This window comes from Rana temporaria, chromosome 6 (genome assembly GCF_905171775.1).
Source record: "Rana temporaria chromosome 6, aRanTem1.1, whole genome shotgun sequence".
NCBI classification, from domain to species: Eukaryota; Metazoa; Chordata; class Amphibia; order Anura; family Ranidae; genus Rana; species Rana temporaria.
The window spans coordinates 15,974,181-15,999,681 of record NC_053494.1 but is presented as its reverse complement, the minus strand read 5'-3'; the positions used below and the strand labels follow the sequence as shown (position 1 = coordinate 15,999,681).

At 44.9% G+C, this 25,501-nt stretch overlaps 1 protein-coding gene across 1 annotated transcript in view; it reads left to right on the top strand.

Annotated features, from left to right (window-relative positions):
* Positions 1-25,501, top strand: part of LOC120943177 (cytoplasmic phosphatidylinositol transfer protein 1-like) — a 91,267-nt gene that overhangs the window by 64,435 nt on the left and 1,331 nt on the right. The window contains exons 4-9 of the mRNA XM_040356321.1: positions 6,797-6,885; positions 8,630-8,637; positions 10,504-10,575; positions 12,757-12,852; positions 14,833-14,988; positions 18,939-19,002. Of these exons, the coding sequence (XP_040212255.1) occupies positions 6,797-6,885; positions 8,630-8,637; positions 10,504-10,575; positions 12,757-12,852; positions 14,833-14,988; positions 18,939-19,002 (485 nt within the window). The remainder of the gene's footprint in view (positions 1-6,796; positions 6,886-8,629; positions 8,638-10,503; positions 10,576-12,756; positions 12,853-14,832; positions 14,989-18,938; positions 19,003-25,501) is intronic.

Below are 25,501 nucleotides of genomic sequence, written 5' to 3'. Positions count from 1 at the left end.
CCGGGGGGATTTCATTGCTTGCCATTGATTTCCTTTACCGCAGCACAAAAATAGAAAAGGATCAATCCTCCCCATTGACAGTCCAGCCGGACCAATCTTTACATGGCTTTTCATTTAACATCGACGTTTTTTTTTTCCTTTAGTTTGGATTTCCATAAACACAATCAATGGTTTCAGTAAATTGCCTTTGAAGGTGCGGAGGGCGCATTCTGGCGCTCTGTGTAAGAAGTGATGGAGCGTCCGCTTGAATCGCGAGGCTATTTATTAAATAACAGAGCCCTGTGTGTGGGGGTTAGACTTATGAATTATTGGGCCAGATTCACAAAGAGATACGACGGTGTATCTACAGATACACCATCGTATCTCTGACTTACACTGGTCGTATCTATGCGCCTGATTCATACAATCAGTTACGCATAGATAGGGCTAGATCCGACAGTGTTACAATGTGTTACACTGTCGGATCTTTTTTTCAATTTAAAAATGGCGCCGGGGGCGTTCCCGCTGATTTACGATAAATAATATGTAAATCAGCGAGATACGCAAATTCACGAACGTACGCGGACCCGTCGCAGTCTTCTTACGTCGTTTCCGTAGCGGTTTTCCGTCGTTTACTTACCCCTTCTTTTATCAGGCGCAGCCAATGTTAAGTATAGCCGGCGTTCCCGCGTCGAATTTGAAATTTCCTACGTCGTTTGCGTACGCCGATTCACGAACACGCGCGTCGCAAGTCCCGCTCACGTCGCAACCACTGACGTCCTAGTGACGTCAGTGGGAGCAATGCACGCCGGGGAAATTCCCCGGACGACGCATGCGCATTTAAATCGGCGCGGGAACGCGCCTGATTTAAATATGACACTCCCCTAGCCGCGGAATTTGAATTCCGCTGGGGGATTTAGGATCCGCCGTCGCAAGTTTGGAGGTAAGTGGTTTGTGAATTAGCCACTTGCCTCCTAAACTTGCGGGAGCGGATCTTAATTCACGTAGATCGAGCGGATCTATAGATCCGCTGAGCTACGTGAATCTGGCCCTATATTTTTATTATAATACAGGGGGCCAGATTCTCAAAAGAATTACGCCGGTGTATCTACAGATACACCTGCGTAATTCGAAAATCCTGCCGGCGTATCATTGTTTTGTATTCTCAAAACAAGATACGCCGGAATTAGGCTAGGATCCGACTGGTGTAAGTCACTTACACCGTCGGATCCTAAATGCAATACTACGCTGGCCGCTAGGTGGCGTTTACGTCCATTTCAGCGTCGGATATGCAAATGAGCCGATACGCCGATTCCCAAACCTTTTTGCGCCGCTTCGCCGTAGTTTACGTTGTTTCCGTAAGCGTAAGGTTACCCCTGCTATATGAGGGGTAACCTTACGTCGGTCCGCCGTATGCCATGTTAAGTATGGCCGTCGGGACAGCGTTGGGTTTTTTCGTCGTTTACGTAACTCGTCGCGAATAGGGCTGTGCGTTAATTACGTTCACGTCGCAACCAATGTATTTGCGGCGTACTACGGAGCATGCACAGTGGCCTACGTTTAAGGCCGGCGTATGCGCAATTCGTTCGGCACGGGGGCGCGCTTAATTTAAATACAAGCCGCCCCCTTTGAATTACGCGGGGATACGCCGGGCCATTTACACCACGCCGCCGCTAATTACGGAGCAAGTGCTTGAAAAATACGCCACTTGCTCCAGTAAGTTGCGGCGCCGTAGTGTAAATAGCTTACGCTACGCCGCAATGTACGAGAATCTGGCCCACGATTTATATTTCGCCAACAGTTTACACAGCGCTTTACAACTTGAGGGTAGACCGTGCAAATACAATACACTTTACAGTGCCCTGCTCCTTAGAGCTTGCAATCAAAGATTGATTACACTTTTATTGAGTTGCCTGGTTTCAGAGATTAACCGATTGTGCACTTTTACCCCCTTCCTGCCCAGGCCAATTTTCTGCTTTCAGCACTGTCACACTTTAACCCAGGGGTGCCCAACCTTTTGAAGAGGGCGAGGGCCACTTAACCACTTAAGACCCGGACCAAAATGCAGGTAAAGGACCCGGCCAGTTTTTGCGATTCGGCACTGCGTCGCTTTAACTGACAATTGCACGGTCGTGCGACGTGGCTCCCAAACAAAATTGGCGTCCTTTTTTTCTCACAAATAGAGCTTTCTTTTGGTGGTATTTGATCACCTCTGCGGTTTTTCTTTCTTGCGCTATAAACAAAAATAGAGCAACAATTTTGAAAAAAATTCAATATTTTTTCCTTTTTGCTAAAATAAATATCCCCCAAAAATATATAAAAAAAAAATGTTTTCCTCAGTTTAGGCCGATACGTATTCTTCTACCTATTTTTGGTAAAAAAAATCGCAATAAGCGTTTATCGATTGGTTTGCGCACAATTTATAGTGTTTACAAAATAGGGGATAGTTTTATTGCATTTTTATTAATAATTATTTTTTTTACTACTAATGGCGGCGATCAGCGTTTTTTTTCGTGACCGCGACATTATAGCGGACACATCGGATAATTTTGACACATTTTTTGGGACCATTGTCATTTTCACAGCAAAAAATGCTATAAAAATGCATTGTTTACTGTGAAAATGACAATTGCAGTTTGGGAGTTAACCACTAGGGGGCGCTGAAGGGGTTAAGTGTGACCTCATATGTGTTTCTAACTGTAGGGGGGCGGGGCTGGACGTGTGACGTCATTGATCGTCTTTCCCTATATTAGGGAACACACGATCAATGACAGCGTCACAGTGAAGAATGGGGAAGCTGTGTTTACACACACCTCTCCCCGTTCTTCAGCTCCGGGGACCGATCGTGGGAATCTCCAGCGGTGATGGGGTCCGTGGGTCCTGCGGCCGCGGAGCTTCGGACCGGGTCGCGTACACGTGCCGGCGGCGGGCTTAAAGAGCCACGTACAGGTACGTGGATGTGCCCAGCCGTGCCATTCTGCCGATGTATATCAGCGTGAAGGGGTCCTTAAGTGGTTAAGCAACTTGTTAACCAGTCACGGGCCACGATGAGCGGAGCGGGCAGATGACAGGTCACGGCTACTCTATAGGCCCCCCGATCCACCCAGATGAAAGGGGACGAATTCCCTTCTGTTTTTCGGATTGGAGGTAGGTGGGCTGCCCCCCTGCCCCCCTGCAAAGTGCTGCCCTAGGCCTGGGCCTTGTTGGCCTAGGCCAGGATACAGCATTGCACTGCACAAACGTGATCGCCACGCTGCGCGGCCCCCGTCTACGTGACCAGGAACGATTGGTGACAGCGTGGTCACAGTGCTGGGGGCGTGCACCTGGGCGCGCTCGGAGCACAGGACAGTAATACCAGGCATATATAGGAATGCCATGTAGAGCAGACTGACGCATTTTGCCGCATTTTCCAACGCAGGGTGCATTCTTCGCTGATTCTCCTAACGCCTGCATAAGGTAGCCTGCTTATTCCTGCAGTAGGCATAGTTGGCTGCTTTAGTATTCAAACGAGAAAGTGATTTCTTCAATGTGTCCTAATGCTCTGGAAAAACGTTGATCCAGCTTCCGGCGCCAATCGATTTAAAGGTACAGGACGCTTTTCACAAAGCGTTACGTCTTCCGTTGTTAGGGAATAAAACTGCCAGGCGGGGTTTTCTTAGTATTGGATCTCCTCACGCTGAGATAGTGTTTTGAAAATGATACCGAGAATCCATTATAGCGGTTAGGCGGTGTTATATGTCACATTTGAAAATCAATTTTTATTGATTTTTCCACATAAACAACTACGGCTTGTGTAACAGAGTGTTTCCGAATCACGTGCCGCACACAGTCCAGGAAAAAAAAACACAGACGCGGTAACAATGGGTTCATGCCAGATCTTAGGCGTTATGTCATGTGCCTCCAGCAGAAATGATACCCGGATCATAGAGATTTGTAGCTAAGAATGTCTGGTTTCCAGGAGGTCTGTGTACTCATGGACATTAGAGAAGAACTTCAGCAAGAAAAAATAAATAGCCCAAAAAAAAACAAAAAAAACACAAAGCCAGCTTTTGCTGCAATATTCAGCTTCATACTAGAAATTTCCTCTGCAGTATTTTTCTCTGCCACTAGATGTCCTCAGTCTGATTGGCAGACTGAGGTCATCATCCGGGTTGACCTGAATTCACAGGAAGTGGGTTGAATGATTCACTCCCTCTGAGCTCAGGTCATCCCGGATGAGCCCCCAGCCCAGTATTTTTTTTTTTTGCAGTATTTTTTCTGCCACTAGATGTCCTCAGTCTGATGGCCAGCATCATTCAACCCACTTCCTCTGAGCTCAGGTCATTCTGGATGAGCCCCCAGCCCATGCTGAAATATTCACCATTGATTTAGACCAGTGGTCTCCAAACTCTGACCCGGAGGCCAGATGCGGCCCTTTGCTTTCTTCTATCCGGCCCTTGGGACATTATTCCTCCAACTGACATCAATGATAAGGCACCATTCCTCCCACTGATGCCATCAATGGTGCACTTTTCCTCCCACTGACACCATCGATGCAGCACTGTTCCTCCTACTAAGACCAATGATGGGGCACTATTCCTCCGACTGGCACCATCTATGGGACACTATTTCTCCGACTGACACCATCTATGGGGCACAGTTCCTCCTACCAAGACCAATGATGGGGCATCATTCCTTCCACTGATGCCATCAATGGTGCACTTTTCCTCCCACCGACACCATCGATGGGGCACGGTTCCTCCTACCAAGACCAATGATGGGGCATCATTCCTCCCACTGACGCCATTGATGGAGAACTATTGCTCCTTTTAAAACCAACGGGACAGTGTTTACTCCCACTGATGCCGGGATATTTTCTACTCCCACTGGCCACAGTCTGGGCCCCCCCTGAAGCCTGAAGGACAGTAAACTGGCCCTTTGTTTGAAAAGTTTGGAGACCCCTGATTTAGACATTTTCTGCAGTATATTTTCTACCACTAGATGTCCTCAGTCTGATTGGCAGCTTAATTCAACGCACTTACTCTGAAATCAGGTCATCCCGGACGAGCCCCCAGCCTGTGGTGAAGTATTCAGCTTTGATCTGGAGATTTCCCTGCAGTATTTTTTCTGTCACTAGATGTCCTCAGTCTGATTGGCAGCTTAATTCAACCCACTTCCTCGGAGCTCAGGTCATTTTGGATAAGCCCCCAGCCCATGCTGCAGTATTTAGCTTTGATCTGGAGATTTCCCAGCAGTATTTATTCTACCACTAGATGTCCTCAGTCTGATGGCCAGCATCATTCAACCCAGGTGAGCCCTTAGCCCATGCTGAAATATTCACCATTGATTTAGACATTTTCTGCAGTATTTTTTCTACCACTAGATGTCCTCAGTCATTGCCAGTATCATTACACCTACTTCCTCTGAGCTCAAGTCATCCCAGATGTGCCCCGCCTGTGCTGCGATATTCAGCTTTAATCTAGAGTTTTCCTGTGCAGTACAATTTTCTGCCACTAGATGTCCTCAGTCTGAAGGCCAGCATCATTCAACCCACTTCCTCTGAAATCAGGTCATCCCGGATGAGCCCCCAGCCCGTGGTGTAGTATTCAGCTTTAAACTGGATATTTCCCTGCCATATTTTTTGGTGTCCCTAGATGTCTTCAGTGTGATTGAAAGCTTAATTCAACCCACTTCCTCTGAGCTCAGGTCATTCCGGATGGGCCCCCAGCCCATGCTGAAATATTCACTATTGATTTAGACATTTTTCTGCAGTATTTTTTTCTACCACCAGATGTCCTCAGTCTGATGGCCAGCATCATTCAACCCACTTCCTCTGAGCTCAGGTCATCCTGGATGTGCCCCCAGTCTGTGCTGAAATATTCAGCTTGGACATACAGATTTATCTGCAGTATTTTTTTCTGCCACTAGATGTCCTCAGTCGGATCACCAGCATCCATCAATCCACTTCCTCTGAGTTCAGGTCATTCTGGGCCATATTCTCAAACATTTCAGGCGGCGGAACGTATGTACTTTACGTTACGCCGCCGCAAGTTTAAGTGGCAAGTGCCGGATTCCCAAACCACTTACCTGTGAACTTGCGGCGGCATCGCGTAAAGTCCACCCGTGTAAGCCATCCTAATTCAAATGATCCAGGCAGGGGGCGTGGATCATTTAAATTAGGCGCGCTCCCGCGCCGATCGTAATGCGCATGCTCCGTCGGGTAAATTACCCGACTTGCATTGCGCTAAATGACGTCTCACGGACGTCATTTGTTTTGACTGTAACGTAAATGGCGTCCAGCGCCATTCACGGACGACTTACGTAAACGACGTTCAATTTTGAAATTTCGACGCGGGATCGACGGCCATACTTAACATTGAGTACGCCACCTAGGGGGCATCTTTATCTTTACGCCGCGTATCGCTTACGGAAACGACGTTAAAACACTACGGCGGGCAAGCGTACGTTCGAGAATCGGCGTGACTAGTCATTTGCATATTCTACGCTGACCGCCACCTAGCGGTCAGCGTAAATATTGCAGCCTAAGATACAACGGCGCAGGCTGTTGTATCTTAGGCATGTTTAAGTGTATCTCAGTTTGAGAATACACTTAAACATAGGAAACGGACTTACGTAGGCGTATCTGTTGATACGCCTACGTAACTTGTTTGAGAATATGGCCCGCAGTCTGTAAATACATTTCTAATAAGGTTTTTTAATGTGTTTCAAGATTTCAGCAGTTAAGAAACTTTTCCTTCCCTTTAGCCATGTTTGCCTGGTAAAGAACAATGACACCCCCCCATCTATCACACTCTAACCTTATCCATCTCTTTTGCAGCAAGCTACCTGGATGGGCCCGGGCAGTGGTTCCCAGGATCTTTTACATCTGTGAGAAGGCCTGGAATTATTACCCCTACACCGTGACAGGTAGGCCTCCTCAATGTCTGCCATATTGTGGGGCTCATAGAGATGATGCACTCAGGACCCCCTCTATAAGCCCCTGTTCAGTCAGATAGAAAATAATATAGAAAAATAATAAAATCCTAAAAATGGAAATATTGCATATCTTCATATATTGCAAACATTGCCAAGTTCTGGCCAGCCAGCAGGTGGTGCTGCAGTCTCCTTTTTACACATTGAGCTATTTCAACTTTTAGCTGTGCTGAAAGAAGTTAAAGCGGTTCTCCACCCTAAAGTGGAGTCCTGCTGATCAGAACCCTCCCCCCCTCCGGTGTCACATTTGACACCTTTCAGGGGGGAGGGGGGTGCAGATACCTGTCTAAAGACAGGTATTTGCACCCACTTCCAGCCCGGTATTCACGGGCAAAAGACGGGCATTGCGTCACATGCCGTCGCCCCCCCCCCCCCCCTGTTGTGTGCTGGGAACACTCGGCTCCCAGCACACAGCGGGAGCCAATCGGCGGGCGCGGCGCGACTCGCGCATGCGTCGTAGGGAACCGGGCAGTGAAGCCGCAGCGCTTCACTTCCTGGTTCCCTCAGCATGGATGGAGGGGGGAGCAGCAGGGTGACGAGCGATCGCTCGTGCTCTGCTGCGGACGGCGCTGGACTCCAGGACAGGTAAGTGTCCTTATATTAAAAGTCAGCAGCTGCAGTATTTGTAGCTGCTGGCTTTTAATATTTTTTTGGGGTGGAACATCCGCTTTAATTGGTTACAGAACGTAAATGGGAAACCCCAATAATGGACACAGCAGGTTTACAGACATGGGAACTCAGCACAGGGATGGTGGGAACCCCTCATAATGGACACAGCAGGTTTACAGACCTGGGAACTCAGCACAGGGATGGTGGGAACCCCTCATAATGGACACAGCAGGTGTACAGACCCGGGAACTCAGTACAGGGATGGTGAGAACCCCTCATAATGGACACAGCAGGTTTACAGACCTGGGAACTCAGCACAGGGATGGTGGGAACCCCTCATAATGGACACAGCAGGTGTACAGACCCGGGAACTCAGTACAGGGATGGTGAGAACCCCTCATAATGGACACAGCAGGTGTACAGACCCGGGAACTCAGCACAGGGATGGTGGGAACCCCTCATAATGGACACAGCAGGTTTACAGACCTGGGAACTCAGTACAGGGATGATGGGAACCCCTCATAATAGACACAGCAAGTTTACAGACCCGGGAACTCAGTACAGGGATGGTGTAAACCCCTCATAATGGGCATAGCAGGTGTACAGACCCTGGGAACTCATCACATGGATGATGGGAACCCCTCATAATGGACACAGCAGGTATACAGACCCGGAGCTCAGTATAGGGATGGTGGGAACCCCTCATAATGGGCACAGCAGGTGTACAGGTCTGGGAACTTAGTACAGGGATGGTGGGAACCCCTCATAATGTACATAAAGTAGGACAGCATACCATTATATGACAGCCCTGTGACTAGTCATTATATCTTACATATATGAACGCATAATATGTTACCAGGGTTTCACAAGCCACAATTAACTGTTATTTGCACTTTTATTATCACAGATATAACCCACTAACAACACGTCTTGTCTCTCTTTTTCATCTCCTGCCCTGACTTCTGCCTGAACTCTCCATGTTTAATGCTCCTGTCCTGGCCATCCTGCCACACATCGATCTCTCTCTGCCCACCCGCCTCCTACTCACATGGAACGTCCGGCTCCTCAGAATACACAGTAAGTTTCCTTTTTGCTTTAGAATTTCAAAACCAAAATAGATAATTAGACCATCAGAAAGACCAATTCAATGAAAACATTATCATATTACTTTTCAACATTAAATACAGATAAATACAGATAAATAGATAAATAGATAAATAGATTATATATATATATATATATATATATATATATATATATATATATATATATATAACTCTTGTCTGTTATATATGCCGTTTCTGCTTCCTGCATTAAAATATACACAGTGGGCCAGATCCTCAAACGAATTACGCCGGCGTATCTATGGATACGCCGCATAATTTCAAAGTTCCCCCGTCGTATCTTGTTTTGTAACCACAAAACAAGATACGACGGAATCTGGTCTCGATCCAACAGGTGTACGTCTTAGTACGCCGTCGGATCTAAGGTGCATATTTACGCTGGCCGCTAGGTGGCGTTTCCGTCGATTTCCGCGTCGAGTATGCAAATTAGCTAGATACGGCGATCCACGAACATACGTCTGGCCGGCGCATTTTTTTACGTCGTTTGCGTTTGGCTTTTTCCGGCTTATAGTTACCCCTGCTATATGAGGCGTATCCTATGTTAAGTATGGCCGTCGTTCCCGCGTCGAATTTTGAAAATGTTACGTCGTTTGCGTAAGTCGTTCGCGAATAGGGCTTTGCGTAGAATGACGTCACCGTCGTAAGCATTGGCTTGTTCCGGTTTAATTTTCGAGCATGCGCACTGGGATACCCCCACGGACGGCGCATGCCCTGTTCAAAAAACTTCATTTACGTCGGTTCACGACGTATTAACAAAAAACACGCCCCCATCACATCCATTTGAATTCCGCGCCCTTACGCCGCCAAACATACGCTACGCCGCCGTAACTTACGGCGCAAATTCTTTGAGGATTCGAAAAATAAAAAATAAGTTACGGCGGCGTAGTGTATCTTAGAAACGCTGCGCCCAGCGGGGATATGCGCCGAGGTACGTGAATCTGCCCCAGTGGCTATAGAAAACAATCCCCCACACCCACATTGTGTTGCTTTGCAGCCTGAAATGAAGACAGGCACAGTTTATGTTTTATCCATCTGTATTTACTCCAAGTGAAAGATATAACACCAACATGTCAGAAAAAAAAAAATCAAAAATAGAATAACTGAGTTGGAAAAAGGATCACCCCCTTTATGTCAGTAGTTTGTTGGAGCCGAAGAAAGACGAAGTGCAATGGTGCCGTGCAGAAGGCAGTAACCATGATAGCGTATGTCTTACGTAAACGGCGTAACTAATTGCAACGGGTGTACGTACGTTCGTGAATCGGCGTATCTTGCTCATTTGCATATTCAACGCGGAAAACAGCGGAAGCTCCACCTAGCGGCCAGTGTAAATATGCACCCTAAGATACAACGGCGTAGGAGACTTACGCCGCTCGTATCTTAGCCAAATTTAAGCGTATCTGGTTTCCAGAATACGCTTAAATATATGACGGCGCAGATTTGGACTTACGACGGCGTATCTACTGATACGCCGACGTAAGTCTCTGAGAATCTGGCCCATATTGTTTAGTGTTGAGGCCAAATAATTCAATTTTAGTCTTCAATGTATGTTTATGGTGGTCAGATGAGACAAACATTTTATTATTTGGCCTTAACACCAATACCAACAACTAGTGGTCATAATGTGGTATTTTTCTGATTGCGGTATTTCAGGGAAACACCATATTATGGCCACTAGATGGCACTTATGATTGTAGGAAATTATCATATTAGACAAAGAACTGCAATTTTTGTATTACGACTTTGCAAATGTTTGTCACTTGATGTGTGTGTCCCATGTTACACCACGGCTTCTAACATAAATATTTTTTCCACAATGCAGTGTTCCTTCCTCCCCAAATTCTCCATCCACATTGAGACGAAATATTCTGATGACTGCGGTGACAATGACAGTGTAAGTCGTGTTCCTTTAAGATTTGTGCAAAGTTCACATTCACTTACTTTTTGTGACAGATATAAAAGACGCAGATGAATGCAGCTTATGTACTTATTAATACCTGATTCAATAGACGTGTGCAATTCGTTTAGTTCCCAATTTTTTAACGAATTTCGACAATTCGTTAATTCGGAAATACCTGAAGTAAAGAAAACCTGTTTAACAAATTTTTCCGAAAATTCAGAAATTCGAAAACCTGAAAATTGGAAGATCTGAAATAATAACTAACTAATAATAACTTAACTATTATCCACTTAAGACCCGGACCATTGTGCAGCTGAAGGACCTTGCCCCTTTTTGCGATTCGGCACTGCGTCGATTTAACTGACAATTGCACGGTCGTGCAACGTGGCTCTCAAACAAAATTGGCGTTCTTTTTTTCCCCACGAATAGAGCTTTCTTTTGGTGGTATTTGATCACCTCTGCGTTTTTTCTTTCTTGCGCTATAAACAAAAATAGAGCGACAATTTTGAAAAAAATTCAATATTTTTAACTTTTTGCTATAATAAATATCCCCAAAAAAGATATAAAAATACTTTTTTTTCCCTCAGTTTAGGCCGATACGTATTCTTCTACCTATTTTTGGTAAAAAAAAATTGCATAAAACGTATAACGATTGGTTTGCGCAAAATTTATAGCGTTTACAAAATAGGGGATAGTTTTATGGCATTTTTATTAATATTTTTTTTTTTACAACTAATGGCGGCGATCAGCGATTTTTTTTTCGTGACTGCGACATTATGGCGGACACATCGGACAATTTTGACACATTTTTGGGACCATTGTCATTTTCACAGCGAAAAGTGCTATAAAAATGCACTGATTACTGTGAAAATGACAATGGCAGTGAAGGGGTTAACCACTAGGGGGCGCTAAGGGGTTAAGTGTGCCCTAAGGGAGTGATTCTTACTGTAGGGGGGCGTGGCTGTAGGCGTGATGTCACTGATCATCGGTCCCTATATCAGGGAACAGACGATCAGTGTCACTGTCGCACAGAAGAACGAGGAACGAGGAAGCTCTTGTGATCGATCGCGGGACACCGGCGGCGATCGGGTCCCGCGGGCATGGTCACGGAGCTTCGGACCGGGTCACCAGCGCGCAACACCGGCGGCACGCTCGCGACCCCGCGGCTGGGCTCTTAAAGGCAACGTACAGGTACGTGCCTGTGCCCAGCCGTGCCATTCTGCCGACGTATATCGGCGTGAAGGGGTCCTTAAGTGGTTAATGTACACTACTGAAGTCGCTCCGACTTCAGAAAAGGTTCCTGTACTACTTCAATCCGACTTCTAGGCGACTTGTACCCATTGATTTCAATGGAAGTCGCCTCCAAGTCGGATCTCTGTCTTAACTGAAGCAACTTTAAAATAGTTTACCCAGGAAAACCCCTCCCTCCCACAGAGCTGATTATTCTGTGATTGGCCACAGCCAAAGTCGCCTGTCCTGGAGGCGACTTGAAGTCGCGTTGTAAGTCGCTCAAAGTTGCGCTGAAGTTGCCTCCAAGTCGCCTTGTAAGTCGTGTTGCCCCTGTGTGAACCGGTGATCTGCCGATATGGTTCCGGCTAACGTGAAAGTTCCTGCGCAGGCGCAATCTGATCTGCCTATATGGTTCCGGTTAACGAGAAACTTCCTTTAAGGACTGCGCAGGCGCAATCTTGCCGACGGAAATCTCCGAACCTCGGCTTGCATCCAGGGCGACGTGGATTTCGAGGAAAGTGGCCAGTCGGCCTCACGTCCTTGCTTCGTTTGGACGGCTCGCTCCGCTCGCTCGGCCTCCTGGCTCTTTTTTTAACATCCTCCAATCCACGGGGATGTTAAAGAATGAGCCTGGATGCCGGGCGAGGTTCGGAGATTTCCGTCGGCAAGTTTGCGCCTGCGCAGTCCTTGACGGGGTAACAGGGGGAGAATTGTTCACCAAAACAGGAAATGACAGGAAATCCCCCCGGCAGGGACACAGACAGTGATAAAAACCTGACAAGTGCCTCAACCTTTTCCCTGTCTGGGGGATACCTTTTAATTATTGTTCCCCTTTTCTGTGATTCCCCCCTTTAAAATTCCCCAAAACACTATCTAGAAGAATTTGTCTGTTTGCAAAAAATAAATAAAAAATCTTATGGAACTGACTTTGTTGTTCTCTCGCAGATATTTAATTCAGACTCGGCGGAGGACACCCATGAGGTGACACACCTAGACATCGCATATGACGAGATCCCGGAGAGATATTACAAGAGTACCGAGGTGGGTGGCAGCAAAACAAGAGACTGTTACGGCCCATTCACACCGGTCTGGTCTGCTGCAATGCATTCAATGCACCTGTTTTAAGCAGGGGTCAAGTCCTGGGGAAAAAAGTGTGGGAACTCCTACCCAAGATCCACTCCCCCACCAATAAAAAAAAAAAATGATACGCTCATATGCATAATTACTAAACCGCATGTTTTTTGTTTTTCGATCCACTGTACCTTAGTAATACTTTATGTTACTGCTCGCTTCCTGTATATGGATCGGGTGGTGTGCGGGTATTCCGTCACTTCCTGGATGCCGCAATGTCTCCTGGGAGCTTTTGTCATTGTTCCCAGGAGACATTGCGGGGGTCTGCCGCGAGTTATTGCGGGATTTAGAAAGAAGCAAGTTCTACAGTTCGCCTGCCCCTGACAGTGACTCGAGCTGGGCATCGCCACTTAGTGAAGGATTGGATCGGGCAGCTCGGCTGCTCTCAGCTACTCTAGTACTGCAAAGGGAACTGAGTTCCTGCTGTGAAAAAAGTGCAGGAACTCCGTTCCCATGCGTTCCCGCAGGACTTGAGCCCTGGTTTTAACACAGGTTATGGTAGAGCAGCCCATGCTCTGAATGGGCTTTGGTGTTATAATACAGCAGGTCAAAGTGCAATGGTGTTTTAGTAAGGCAGGTCGAAGAGCACTGCTGTTATGATAAGGCAGGTCAACGTGCAATGGGGTTTTAGTAAGGCAGGTTAAAGTTCAATAGTGTTTTAGTAAGGCGAGTCACAATGCAATGGTGTTTTAGTAAGGTGGGTCAAAGTGCAATGGTGTTTTAGTAAGGTGGGTCAAAGTGTAATGGTGTTTTAGTAAGGCAGGTCGAAGAGAAATGGTGTTATGGTAAGGCCGGTTGAAGTGCGATGGTGGTAAAGTAAAGCAAAACAAAGTGCTAGGATGTTATAGTAAGGCAGGACAAGGTGCAATGGTGTTATGGTAAGAAAGGTCAAAGTGCTAGGATGTTTTAGTAAGGCAGATTAAAGTGCAATGGTGTTATAGTTAGCAGGTCACAGTACAATGGTGTTATGGTAAGGCAGATTGAATTGCAATGGTGTTTTAGTAAGGCAGGTCGAAGAGCAATGCTGTTATTGTAAGGCAGGTCAAAGTGCAATGGTGTTTTAGTAAGGCAGGTCAAAGTGCAATGGTGTTTTAGTAAGGCAGGTCAAAGTGCAATGATGTTGTAGTGAGATAGTTCAAAGTGCAATAGTATCATAGTTAGGCAGATCAAAATGCAATGATGTCATAGTAAGGCAGGTCAAAGTGCAATGGTGTCATAGTAAGGCAGGTCAAAGTGCAATGGTATCATAATAAGGCAGGTCAAAGTGCAATAGTGTTATAGTAAGGAAAGACAAAGTGCAATGGTGTTTTAGTAAGGCAGGTCAAAGTGCAATGGTGCCTTAGTAAGGCACGTCAAAGTGCAATTGTGTCATAGTAAGGCAGGTCAAAGTGCAATGTTGTTGTAGTGAAATAGTTCGAAGTACTATGATGGGAAAGTAAGGCAGGTCAAAGTGCAATGGTGTTTTAGTAAGGCAGGTCAAAGTGCAATGGTGTCATAGTAAGGCAGGTCAAATTTCAATAGTGTTATAGTAAGGAAAGACGAAGTGCAATGGTGCCGTGCAGAAGGCAGTAACCATGATAGCCAGTCCCATATCTCATTATAGCCAGAGAAGTGAAATGAAATTTCTGGTTTTGTAGTGCCTTGTTCTCATGTCGCCCTTTAGCTTATTACACCATCCAGAAAGCTATAATACAAGGATTCTGGGAAAAAGGCTTTATTCTGAGAAGAGTTCATTACTAGACCCGGCACCGCGCTCCTTCCCGCTATCATTCACTCCATCTTTTTCTAATTTAATTCTAATTCATATTCAGGAAATGTTCGAAGAGCGAGGCCTGCGATGTCAGGCTGACACAAAAGGGACGCCTTCATTCTTCCCCTCTTCTATTGCAGGATCTCAGGCATTTTGTCTCCGGCAAGACGGGCCGCGGGCCTCTTCAGGAGGGCTGGAGGTGCCAGGCAAAGCCCATTATGTGCTCCTACAAATTAGTTAATGTCAAGTTCGAGGTGTGGGGCCTTCAGACACGAGTCGAGCAATTTGTGCACAAGGTGGGTGAGGGCTTTGTTCCCATTGTGGATCTCTTGTTGCGTGACATGTGACCATGGGGCGTTTGCAAAACTCTTTTATGTGGGTCATTAAAGAGTATCTGAACCCAAGAATGAGATATATCCGCCTTTCTCAATCTTTTTATTTATTTAAGAGCCTTCAAAATAATTTTCAGTTCTGAAGGAACCCTTGCAAAAAAAACAACTCATTAGTGGGCAATAGAAAAATACTTCTTACATTGATGACTAGTGGGAAGAATGTCCCCCTTTCAGTGGTGGTCAGAATACCACCCTTTGAGATGAGTGGTGCTAACTTAAAACTTTACAAGAACCCGTTGCCCGCATTCTCCACCAAAAAAAAACTTTACAGGAACCCGTTGCCCGCATTCTCCACCAAAAAAAAAACTTTACAGGAACCCGTTGCCTGCATTCTCCACCAAAAAAAAAATCTTTACAGGAACCTGTTGCCCACATTCTCCACAAAAAAAAAAAAAAAAACTTTACAGGAACCCGTTGCCCGCATTCTCCACCAAAACAAAAAACTTTACAGGAACCGGTTGCCCACATTCTCCACCAATTTTTTTTTTTTACAGCAACCCATTGCCAGCATTCTCCACCAAAAAAGAAAAACTTTACAGGAACCCGTTGCCCGCATTCTCCACCAAAAAAAAAACTTTACAGAAACCCGTTGACCGCATTTTCCACAAAAAAAAAAAAAACGTTACAGGAACCTGTTGCCCGCATTCTCCATCAGAAAAAAAAAACTTTACAGGAACCCGTTGCCCGCATTCTCCACAAAAAAAAAAAAATTTTACAGGAACCCGTTGCCCGCATTCTCCACCAAAAAAACAAAACTTTACAGGAACCCGTTGCCCGCATTCTCCACCAAAAAAACAAAACTTTACAGGAACCCGTTGCCCGGATTCTCCACCAAAAAAAAAATGTTACAGGAACCCGTTGCCCGCATTCTCCACCAAAAAAACAAAACTTTACAGGAACCCGTTGCCCGCATTCTCCACCAAAAAAAAAAAACTTTACAGGAACCCGTTGCCCGCATTCTCCACCAAAAAAAAACTTTACAGGAACCCGTTGCCCGCATTCTCCACCAAAAAATAAACTTTACAGGAACCCGTTGCCCGCATTCTCCACCAAAAAAAAAAAACTTTACAGGAACCAGCTGCCTGCATTCTCCACCAAAAAAAAAACGTTACAGGAACCCGTTGCCCGCATTCTCCACCAAAAAAAAAAACGTTACAGGAACCAGCTGCCTGCATTCTCCACCAAAAAAAAAACGTTACAGGAACCCGTTGCCCGCATTCTCCACCAAAAAAAAAAAACTTTACAGGAACCCGTTGCCCGCATTCTCCACCAAAAAAAAAAAACTTTACAGGAACCCGTTGCCTACATTCTCCACCAAAAAAAAAACTTTACAGGAACCCGTTGCCTACATTCTCCACCAAAAAAAAAACTTTACAGGAACTCGTTGCCCGCATTCTCCACCAAAAAAATAAATAAACTTTACAGGAACCTGTTGCCCGCATTCTCCACCAAAAAAAAAAGACTTTACAGGAACCCATTGCCAGCATTCTCCACCAAATAAAAAAACTTTACAGGAACCCGTTGCCCGCATTCTCCACCAAAAAAATAAAAAAACTTTACAGGAACCCGTTGCCCGCATTCTCCACCAAAAAAAAACTTTACAGGAACCTGTTGCCCGCATTCTCCACCAAAAAAAAAAAAACTTTACAGGAACCTGTTGCCCGCATTCTCCACCAAAAAAAAAAACTTTACAGGAACCCGTTGCCCGCATTCTCCACCAAAAAAAAAAACTTTACAGGAACCCGTTGCCCACATTCTCCACCAAAAAAAAAAACTTTACAGGAACACGTTGCCCGCATTCTCCACCAAAAAAAAAACTTTACAGGAACCCGTTGCCCGCATTCTCCACCAATTTTTTTTTTTTTATTACAGGAACCCGTTGCCCGCATTCTCCACCAAAAAAAAATATCTTTACAGGAACCCGTTGCCCGCATTCTCCACCAAAAAAAAAACTTTACAGGAACCCGTTGCCCACATTCTCCACAAAAAAAAAAAAAACTTTACAGGAACCCGTTGCCCGCAATCTTCACCAAAAAAAAAAAGTTACAGGAACCCGTTGCTCGCCTTCTCCACCAAAAAAATAAACTTTACAGGAACCCGTTGCCCGCAATCTTCACCAAAAAAAAAAAAAACGTTACAGGAACCCGTTGCCCGCATTCTCCACCAAAAAAAAAAAAGACTTTACAGGAACCCGTTGCATGCATTTTCACCAAAAAAAGAAACTTTACAGGAACCCGTTGCCCGCATTCTCCACCAAAAATAAAAACTTTACAGGAACCCGTTGCCCGCATTCTCCACCAAAAAAACAAAACGTTACAGGAACCTGTTGCCCGCATTCTCCACCAAAAAAAAACTTTACAGGAACCCGTTGCCCGCATTCTCCACCAAAAAAATAAACTTTACAGGAACCCGTTGCCCGCATTCTCCACCAAAAAATAAACTTTACAAGAATCCGTTGCCCGCATTCTCCACCAAAAAAAAACTTTACAGGAACCCATTGCCCGCATTCTCCACCAAAAAAAAAAACTTTACAGGAACCCATTGTCTGCTTTCTCCACCAAAAAGAAAACTTTACAGGAACCCGTTGCCCGCATTCTCCACCAAAAAAAAAAACGTTACAGGAACCAGCTGCCTGCATTCTCCACCAAAAAAAAAACCTTACAGGAACCCGTTGCCCGCATTCTCCACCAAAAGAAAAAAAACTTTACAGGAACCCGTTGCCCGCATTCTCCACAAAAAAAAAAAACTTTACAGGAACCCATTGTCTGCTTTCTCCACCAAAAAGAAAACTTTACAGGAACCCGTTGCCCGCATTCTCCACCAAAAAAAAAAAAACGTTACAGGAACCAGCTGCCTGCATTCTCCACCAAAAAAAAAACCTTACAGGAACCCGTTGCCCGCATTCTCCACCAAAAAAAAAACAACTTTACAGGAACCCGTTGCCCGCATTCTCCACCAAAAAAAAAAACTTTACAGGAACCCATTGCCAGCATTCTCCACCCAAAAAATTACTTTACAGGAACCCGTTGCCCACATTCTCCACCAAAAAATAAAACTTTACAGGAACCCGTTGCCCGTATCCTCCATTTTTTTTAGTGTAAGCATTAATAAAATAAAGAAGAAAACAAACAAAAATTTTTTTAAAGCGCCCCGTCCCGACGAGCTTGCGCGCAGAAGCGAACGCATACGTGAGTAGCGCCCTCATTTGAACACAAGTGAGGTTTCACCACGATCGTTAGAGCCAGAGCAATAATTCTGGCCTTAGACCTCCTCTGTAACTCAAAAGATGCAACCTGTAGAATTTTTTAAACGTTGCCTATGGAGATTTTTAAGGGTAAAAGTTTGACGCCATTCCATGAGTGGATTTTGAAGCGTGACATGTTGGGTATCATTTTACTCGGCGTAACATTATCTTTCACAATATAAAAAAAATTGGGCTAACTTTACTGTTCGTATTTTTTTATTCAAAAAAGTGAATTTTTTTAAAAAAAAGTGCGCTGGTAAGACCGCTGCGCAAATACGGTGCGACAAAAAGTATTGCAATGACCGCCATTTTATTCTCTAGGGTGTTAGAAAATATATATATATATATATATATATATATATATATATATATATATATATATATATATATATATATATATAATGTTTGGGGGTCTTAAGTAGCTTTCTAGCAAAAATAACTGTTTTAATCTTGTAAACACCAAATCTGAAAAACAGGCAAGGTCCTTAATTGGTTAACAAAAAAAATACAATTGGAAGTTAAGTCACATGATTGAATTGACACATGTGTGGCCAGTTGTATTGCGTCTTGTGAAACTGCGATTCTGAAATCTTCTCCTTTGTATTATTAGGTTATTCGGGACCTGCTGATCGTCGGTCACCGGCAAGCCTTCGCATGGGTAGAAGAGTGGTATGGTAAGTGTCTCAGTAAACCATGATATCTGTGAGAGAGTGAGGACTTTTTTTTTTTATTACGTACTAACTTTTTGTCTGTACTGGTAATCAAACACTGTTTGTGCTTATTACAGTTTATTATTTTTTAAATAAAAACAAGACTAAAGCTCAACCTCAATATATCAAAGGAGAAGAGTTTTTGCTCATCATCTATAAGTTATATTGGCACCACATCCCCTTAATTGCAAACAGTTTGAAAAAGATAGGGGTTCAGGATTTTAAAGGTGCAAAATTACAACAGCATTTTATTGAAAAAAAAATATTTATTTATAAAAGTAAAAAATGACAGAATATAAAAATCCATCCAATAATACAATACAGTTTCAATTATGTGCAAGCTGAAATTTTCTCTACATGTTTCGTCACAATTAGTAGCTTCCTCAGGAGAATTAATTTATCAGGCACTATCTACTGTAAAATAGAAAGAAAACAATAAAAAAAAATTAATGGAATAAATGTATAACACTGCGCATGCATTTTTAGGGCAAGTTCACACCACAAAAATTTAGCAAAGTTTAATTTCTTCAGTGTTGTCACATGAAAAGATATAATAAAATATTTACAAAAATGTGAGGGGGGTGTACTCACTCTTGTGAGATACTGTATATACCCCATTAGGGGGCATAGGGCCAAATCCACAAAAGGGATACGACGGCGTAATTGCTGTAACGCCGTCGTATCCCTGTTCTTAACTATGGAACTGATCCACAGAATCAGTTTTCCATAGTTAGGCAGAAGATCCGGCATGTGTAAGGGACTTATTTAAGTTACACTGCCTTAAAATTTCTACCTAAGTGCCCGATCCACAAAGCACTTACCTAGAAATTTCGGGCCGTGTAACTTAAATTCCGCCGGCGCAAGGCGTTCCTCATTTCATGGGGGCGATTCCCATTTAAATGAGGCGCGCTCCCGCGCCGGCCGTACTGCGCATGCTCGTGACGTCATTTTCCCGACGTGCATAGCGCGAAATTACGTTACGCCGGGCTTTGTGGATTGCGACGGGTCAATAAAGTTGCGTCGGGAAAAAAAAAAGATACGGCGGGAAAAAAAAAATTCAAAATTTAAAAAAAATCGCGTCGCTGGACAGAAAGGTCTGCTTTTACATGGTGTACTAACTTTACACCTTGTAAAAGCAGCCCTAATTTTGCGTATGCAAACTAAAACTTACGGAGAAAAAACGAAGCTGAAAAGCTTCGTGGATCTCCGTAAGTGCTAATTTGCATACCCGAGGCGGCATTTCGACACGAAATGCCCCCAGCGGCGGATGCGGTACTGCATCCTAAGATCCGGCAGTGTAAGTCCCTTACACATGCCAGATCTTCTGCCTAACTATGGAAAACTGATTCTGTGGATCAGTTCCATAGTTAAGAACAGGGATACGACGGCGTTACAGCAATTACGCCGTCGTATCCCTTTTGTGGATTTGGCCCTTAGGATGCAGTACCGCATCCGCCGCTGGGGGCATTTCGTGTCGAAATGCCGCCTTCGGTATGCAAATTAGCACTTACGGAGATCCACAAAGCTTTTCAGCTTCGTTTTTTCTCCGTAAGTTTTAGTTTGCATACGCAAAATTAGGGCTGCTTTTACATGGTGTAAAGTTAGTACACCATGTAAAAGCAGACCTTTCTGTCCAGCGACGCGATTTTTTTTACATTTTGAATTTTTTTTTTCCCGCCGTATGTTTTTTTTTCCCGACGCAACTTTATTGACCCGTCGCAATCCACAAAGCTCGGCGTAACGTAATTTCGCGCTATGCACGTCGGGAAAATGACGTCACGAGCATGCGCAGTACGGCCGGCGCGGGAGCGCGCCTAATTTAAATGGGAGTCGCCCCCATTTGAATAGGAACGCCTTGCGACGGCGGAATTTAAGTTACACAGCCCAAAATTTCTAGGTAAGTGCTTTGTGGATCGGGCACTTAGGTAGAAATTTTAAGGCAGTGTAACTTAAATGGAAAAAATTAAGTTAGGCAGGATCTTTGTGGATTTGGCCCATAGTCCTTATGAACTATATAGCTGCATCACATGGAAAAGACCTCTTCTCTATATTAGTATCCAAGGATAGGCCACTTCATATGGATAGGTGACCACTCAGAGTCCATGGTGAAACCTTATAATGGAATATATTGTAGGACCAGCACACATGTGGACAGTGTAGAACCAGAGCAAATTATGGGAAATATGTCAGGTCCCAGGGAAAGGTGCCAATGTCATCACATGTATCCTTATGTATTTTCCATTTCCCCCAGATGAATTGATATCGGTTAGGGTTCCCAGAGACCTGAACCCAAGTGACATTTTCACAAAAGGGGACAGATTTCTATGGCTTAAGAAGGTGTACCAAGCAAAGGGTGCCATAATGCATTGGTGGGCATAGTGGAGGAGACAGGGTCTCGCAGCTGAAAGGCTACGCTAGCCTAGCTACTGCGCCATCGATCAAAGCTCTGGGTGGGTTTGAACGCCCCTGACCCCTCCTTATCTACGCCTCTGAAAGGTGGGCATTCCTAAAGGACATGGTTTATTGTGACACATCTTCACAGCATTGGTATTCTTTGTGGTACCATGACATCTCAAAGCCTCAAGAAAGTCAGTGCTGGAAAACTTATATCTCTCAAACCCTGGGATGAACAGACAGCCAATAACTATCTAATGCCCGACATGTGTCTCGGTCCTGCTCTGATTGATCTCTAAATGATGAAGTGTCCCTATTTAGCCCACCATATCTTATGAATAATGGCTTAGAGCAGGGGTCTCCAAACTGCGGCCCGAGGGCCGGATGTGGCCCTTTGCTAGCCTTTATCCGGCCCTTAGGGCTTTATTCCTCCCACTGATATGAGGGACTATTCTTCCCACTGACTCCAACAAGGGGGTACTTTTTCTTCCATTGATAGCAATAATCAGATACAATTACTCCTACTAATAGGGGCACTACTCCTTATCCTACTGGTCGCAAACTATGAGGCCATATTTATTCTCACTAATGCTGGGCCCGGGGCTTTTTCTGCCCCCGCTGGCCACAATCCGGCCCTCCTAAAGGCTGAAGAACAATAAACTGGCCCTTTGTTTGAAAAGTTTGGAGACCCCTGCCTATCTTCCCCACAGCCCCACAGCCCAGCCCTCCCCTGCCAGACATAGAGGACGTTTTCTGTAGAAGCAGGTTATGAGCTCCATCTCGGATACTGGAAACCCTTTTCCGATAACTTTGTGAAGCCGCGTCACAATATTTTGCTGTAGGAAATAAAACTGGAGCTTGCACCCCGTGAGACCCATCTCTCCTTCTGTTTTACGTAGGATGTTTTATATTTAGCACAATGCCGACTTCCCGCAGGTACCAAGAGAATGATAAGCATGGCAAATCAATACCACAATGATACCTTGGAGGCAGAATAAGAACACACAGTAATGTAGAGTAACTTAATAAACTTAGAGAAAACATGTGGCTTGATACAAGGATCATAAAAGGGAAGAAAATACAAATAAAACAACGGGGCTATTTCTAGGAAAGGATGCAGACTGTGCTCAGGGTGAAATGTACTGCGGTGAGGAACAGGACACATAGGAAGGTCAAGGTTTGACGAGTTTTTTTTTTTTTGTTTTGCTATATTGTTTTGCTTGCGTCTATCTAGAAAGGTTACTTTGTGGTATAAGCAAGGAAGCTGAGACCTCTGCAGTGTGTAAATGTGCTTTTATTATACAAAGATGCTGTACATACAAAACTATTACAATATTAGGAATACAGTACAACAACGACAGATATCTATAACCAGCAAAATGCATAGAAAATAAACAGCCTATGGTCTGTAGCAGTAGAAATACACTTAGGCCTCGTACACACAACCGGATCTGTCCGTTGGGATTTATCCGCGGATCAGTTCCAGCAGACAAATCCGGTCGTGTGTACGGCCTAGCGGATATTTTTCGGCGGAGATTTCTCCAGCCGACGGTTTTCAAGCGGATAAAAATTTCTTAGCATGCTAAGAAATCTATCCGCTGGAAACCTGTCCGTTGGACTGATCCGGTCGTCTGTACAGACTCACCGGATAAGTCCAAGCGATCCCCATCCCTCGCATGCGTCGAAGTGATTCGACGCATGCGTGAAAGTATTTACCTTCCAGGGTCGCGCACGTCGCCGCGTCATCGTCGCGACGACGGCGCGGCACGTCACCGCGTATGTTTTCCGCGGGGATTTTGATCTGATGGTGTGTACAGCCCATCAGATCAAAATCGGGAGCAGAAATGTCCGCTGGAAACGAAAAGCGGATATCCTCTCGTCTGTACGAGGCCTTAGGCCCCGTATATACGACCGGATCTGTCCGCTGGGATTTATCCGCGGATCAGTTCCAGCAAATAGATCCGGTCGCGTGTACGGCCTAGCGGACAGTTTTCCGGCGGATACAAATCCAGCCGACCGTTTTCCAGCGGATAAAAATTTCTTAGCATATGCTAAGAAATCTATCCGCTGGAAACCTGTCCTTTGGACTTATCCGGTCGTCTGTACAGACTCACCGGATAAGTCCGTCCGATCCCCATCCCTCGCATGCGTCGAAATGATTCGACGCATGCGTGGAAGTATTTACCTTCCAGGGTCGTGCACGTCGCCACGTCATCGTCGCGGCGACGGCGCGGCCACGTCACCGCTGATGTTTTCCGCGGGGATTTTGAACAGCCATCAGATTAAAATCCGGAGGAGAAATGTCCGATGGAAACAGTCCGGCGGACCGTTTCCATCGGATATCCTCTCGTGTGTACAGGGCCTTAAAAGTTACTTCTGCAGTCACTGGGGAAGTGATCTCCGTTGACAACAAGGCTTCTGGAGATCAGGCACCTTCTTGTTCGCTGATTACAGATTCTTCCTCCTTCTCTGGTGATAATCCATGATGAGTGGCCCCTCCGCTATCAGTCTCTACTGCTCCTTTTATTTGGGCTGTTGTTTACCAGTTTGTTGACAATGGGTACTAACTAGTTTATCTTAACAACCAAACTGCCAACTGTCAACAGTTCCCATTGTTACCAAGGCATTCTTTTGAGAAACATACTCAGACAAACTATTGCTATTCTATCACAGTCTTATAAAAAAAATTGTATATGTTATATTAAACTCAACACATGTATGTGCCACATTGGGGAGTTTTCTCTTAACTTTCTTTATCAGCGTTGGAACCTCTCCAAAATAAGAGGTAATTTACTCTTAATCCTATCGGGAAAAAAACTGTCGGTATTCCTGGCAGGCTTGACTTGAAAAGCCGTGTATACACACAGCCACCCAACATCCCGCCGTTCTTTTGAATAGCAAGAACGCAGTGAAGTCAGCGACTGCGACGAGCCGGTGTCTCGTCACATTCGATGCCGTCGCTGCCATCTTGCTACACCCCACACTAACCTTGTATGCTACCGTGCATGTGCGGTTTTTCACCCATACAGACCACCGGTTTTCTCGGCAGGAAACACTCTGCCGGGAAACCCAACGAGAAAATAGAGAGCAGGGTTCTCTTTTTTCCCGTCGGGATTCCCGTCTGTTTTTCTGATGGGAAAACTGCTAGGGAGCATACACATGGCCGGTATTCTCGGCCAAAAGCTCTCCTAGCAGTTTTCCTGCCGGGAAAACCGGTCGTGTGTACAAGGCTTTAGGCAGTTATCACTGAAACTGAAAAAGTAACTCTGGTAACAACTCAAAAATCTTGGATTGTCAAGGGTCAGTGGCCATGATTATGGTCACCAGGACAAATAAATACATTTTTAATAAATACATAACTGCATACATTACTGTATTTTTATATTTGCCAAGAGTCCAGCTTTATACCATTTTTTGATGTGGCTTTCACATTGCTGTCCCATGTGTCTAGAGTCTTCCTCTAGTGGATATGGCGAGTAGTAGAGTCAGCAATCTCGCTAAATGACTGTTGCACAGACACTCTGTTGAGGTTCCCATACTTGATCAAATCCTAGCCAAGTTAAAGGGTCTGTCCACCAAAATGTGATAACATTTTGTACACAAAAATCCACTATAACCTGATTTAACTCAGAATTGTATGGTGATGAATGGTTCAATATGGGGGAACATCCTTTTGAAAACTACAGTGGGCATTACTCAGAATGAGGGAACACTTGGCCTTCAGTTTTCCACAGAATGCAAGCTGGTGGAAACTCGGTGAAGCCTCTAGCACAGCCTTTCTCAACCTTTTGAACACTGAGGGACCCCTAAAATAACTTTCAGGTCTTAGGGAAGCCCTGCTAAAAATGGCTATATCTTCAACTCATGATACATTAGTGTGCCGGTCAGTGGGAAGAATGCTCCTTACACTTGTGGTCATTGGGAAGACTTACCCACTTACAGATAGCTAAAAAGATCATTGGGTGTCAAATGGAACTTATCTGAGAGGTAGAAATTGGTTATTGCCCAAGGAACCCCAAGCAACTTATGGAGAAACCCTGTCTGAGAAACACTGCTCTGGTATCTTCTT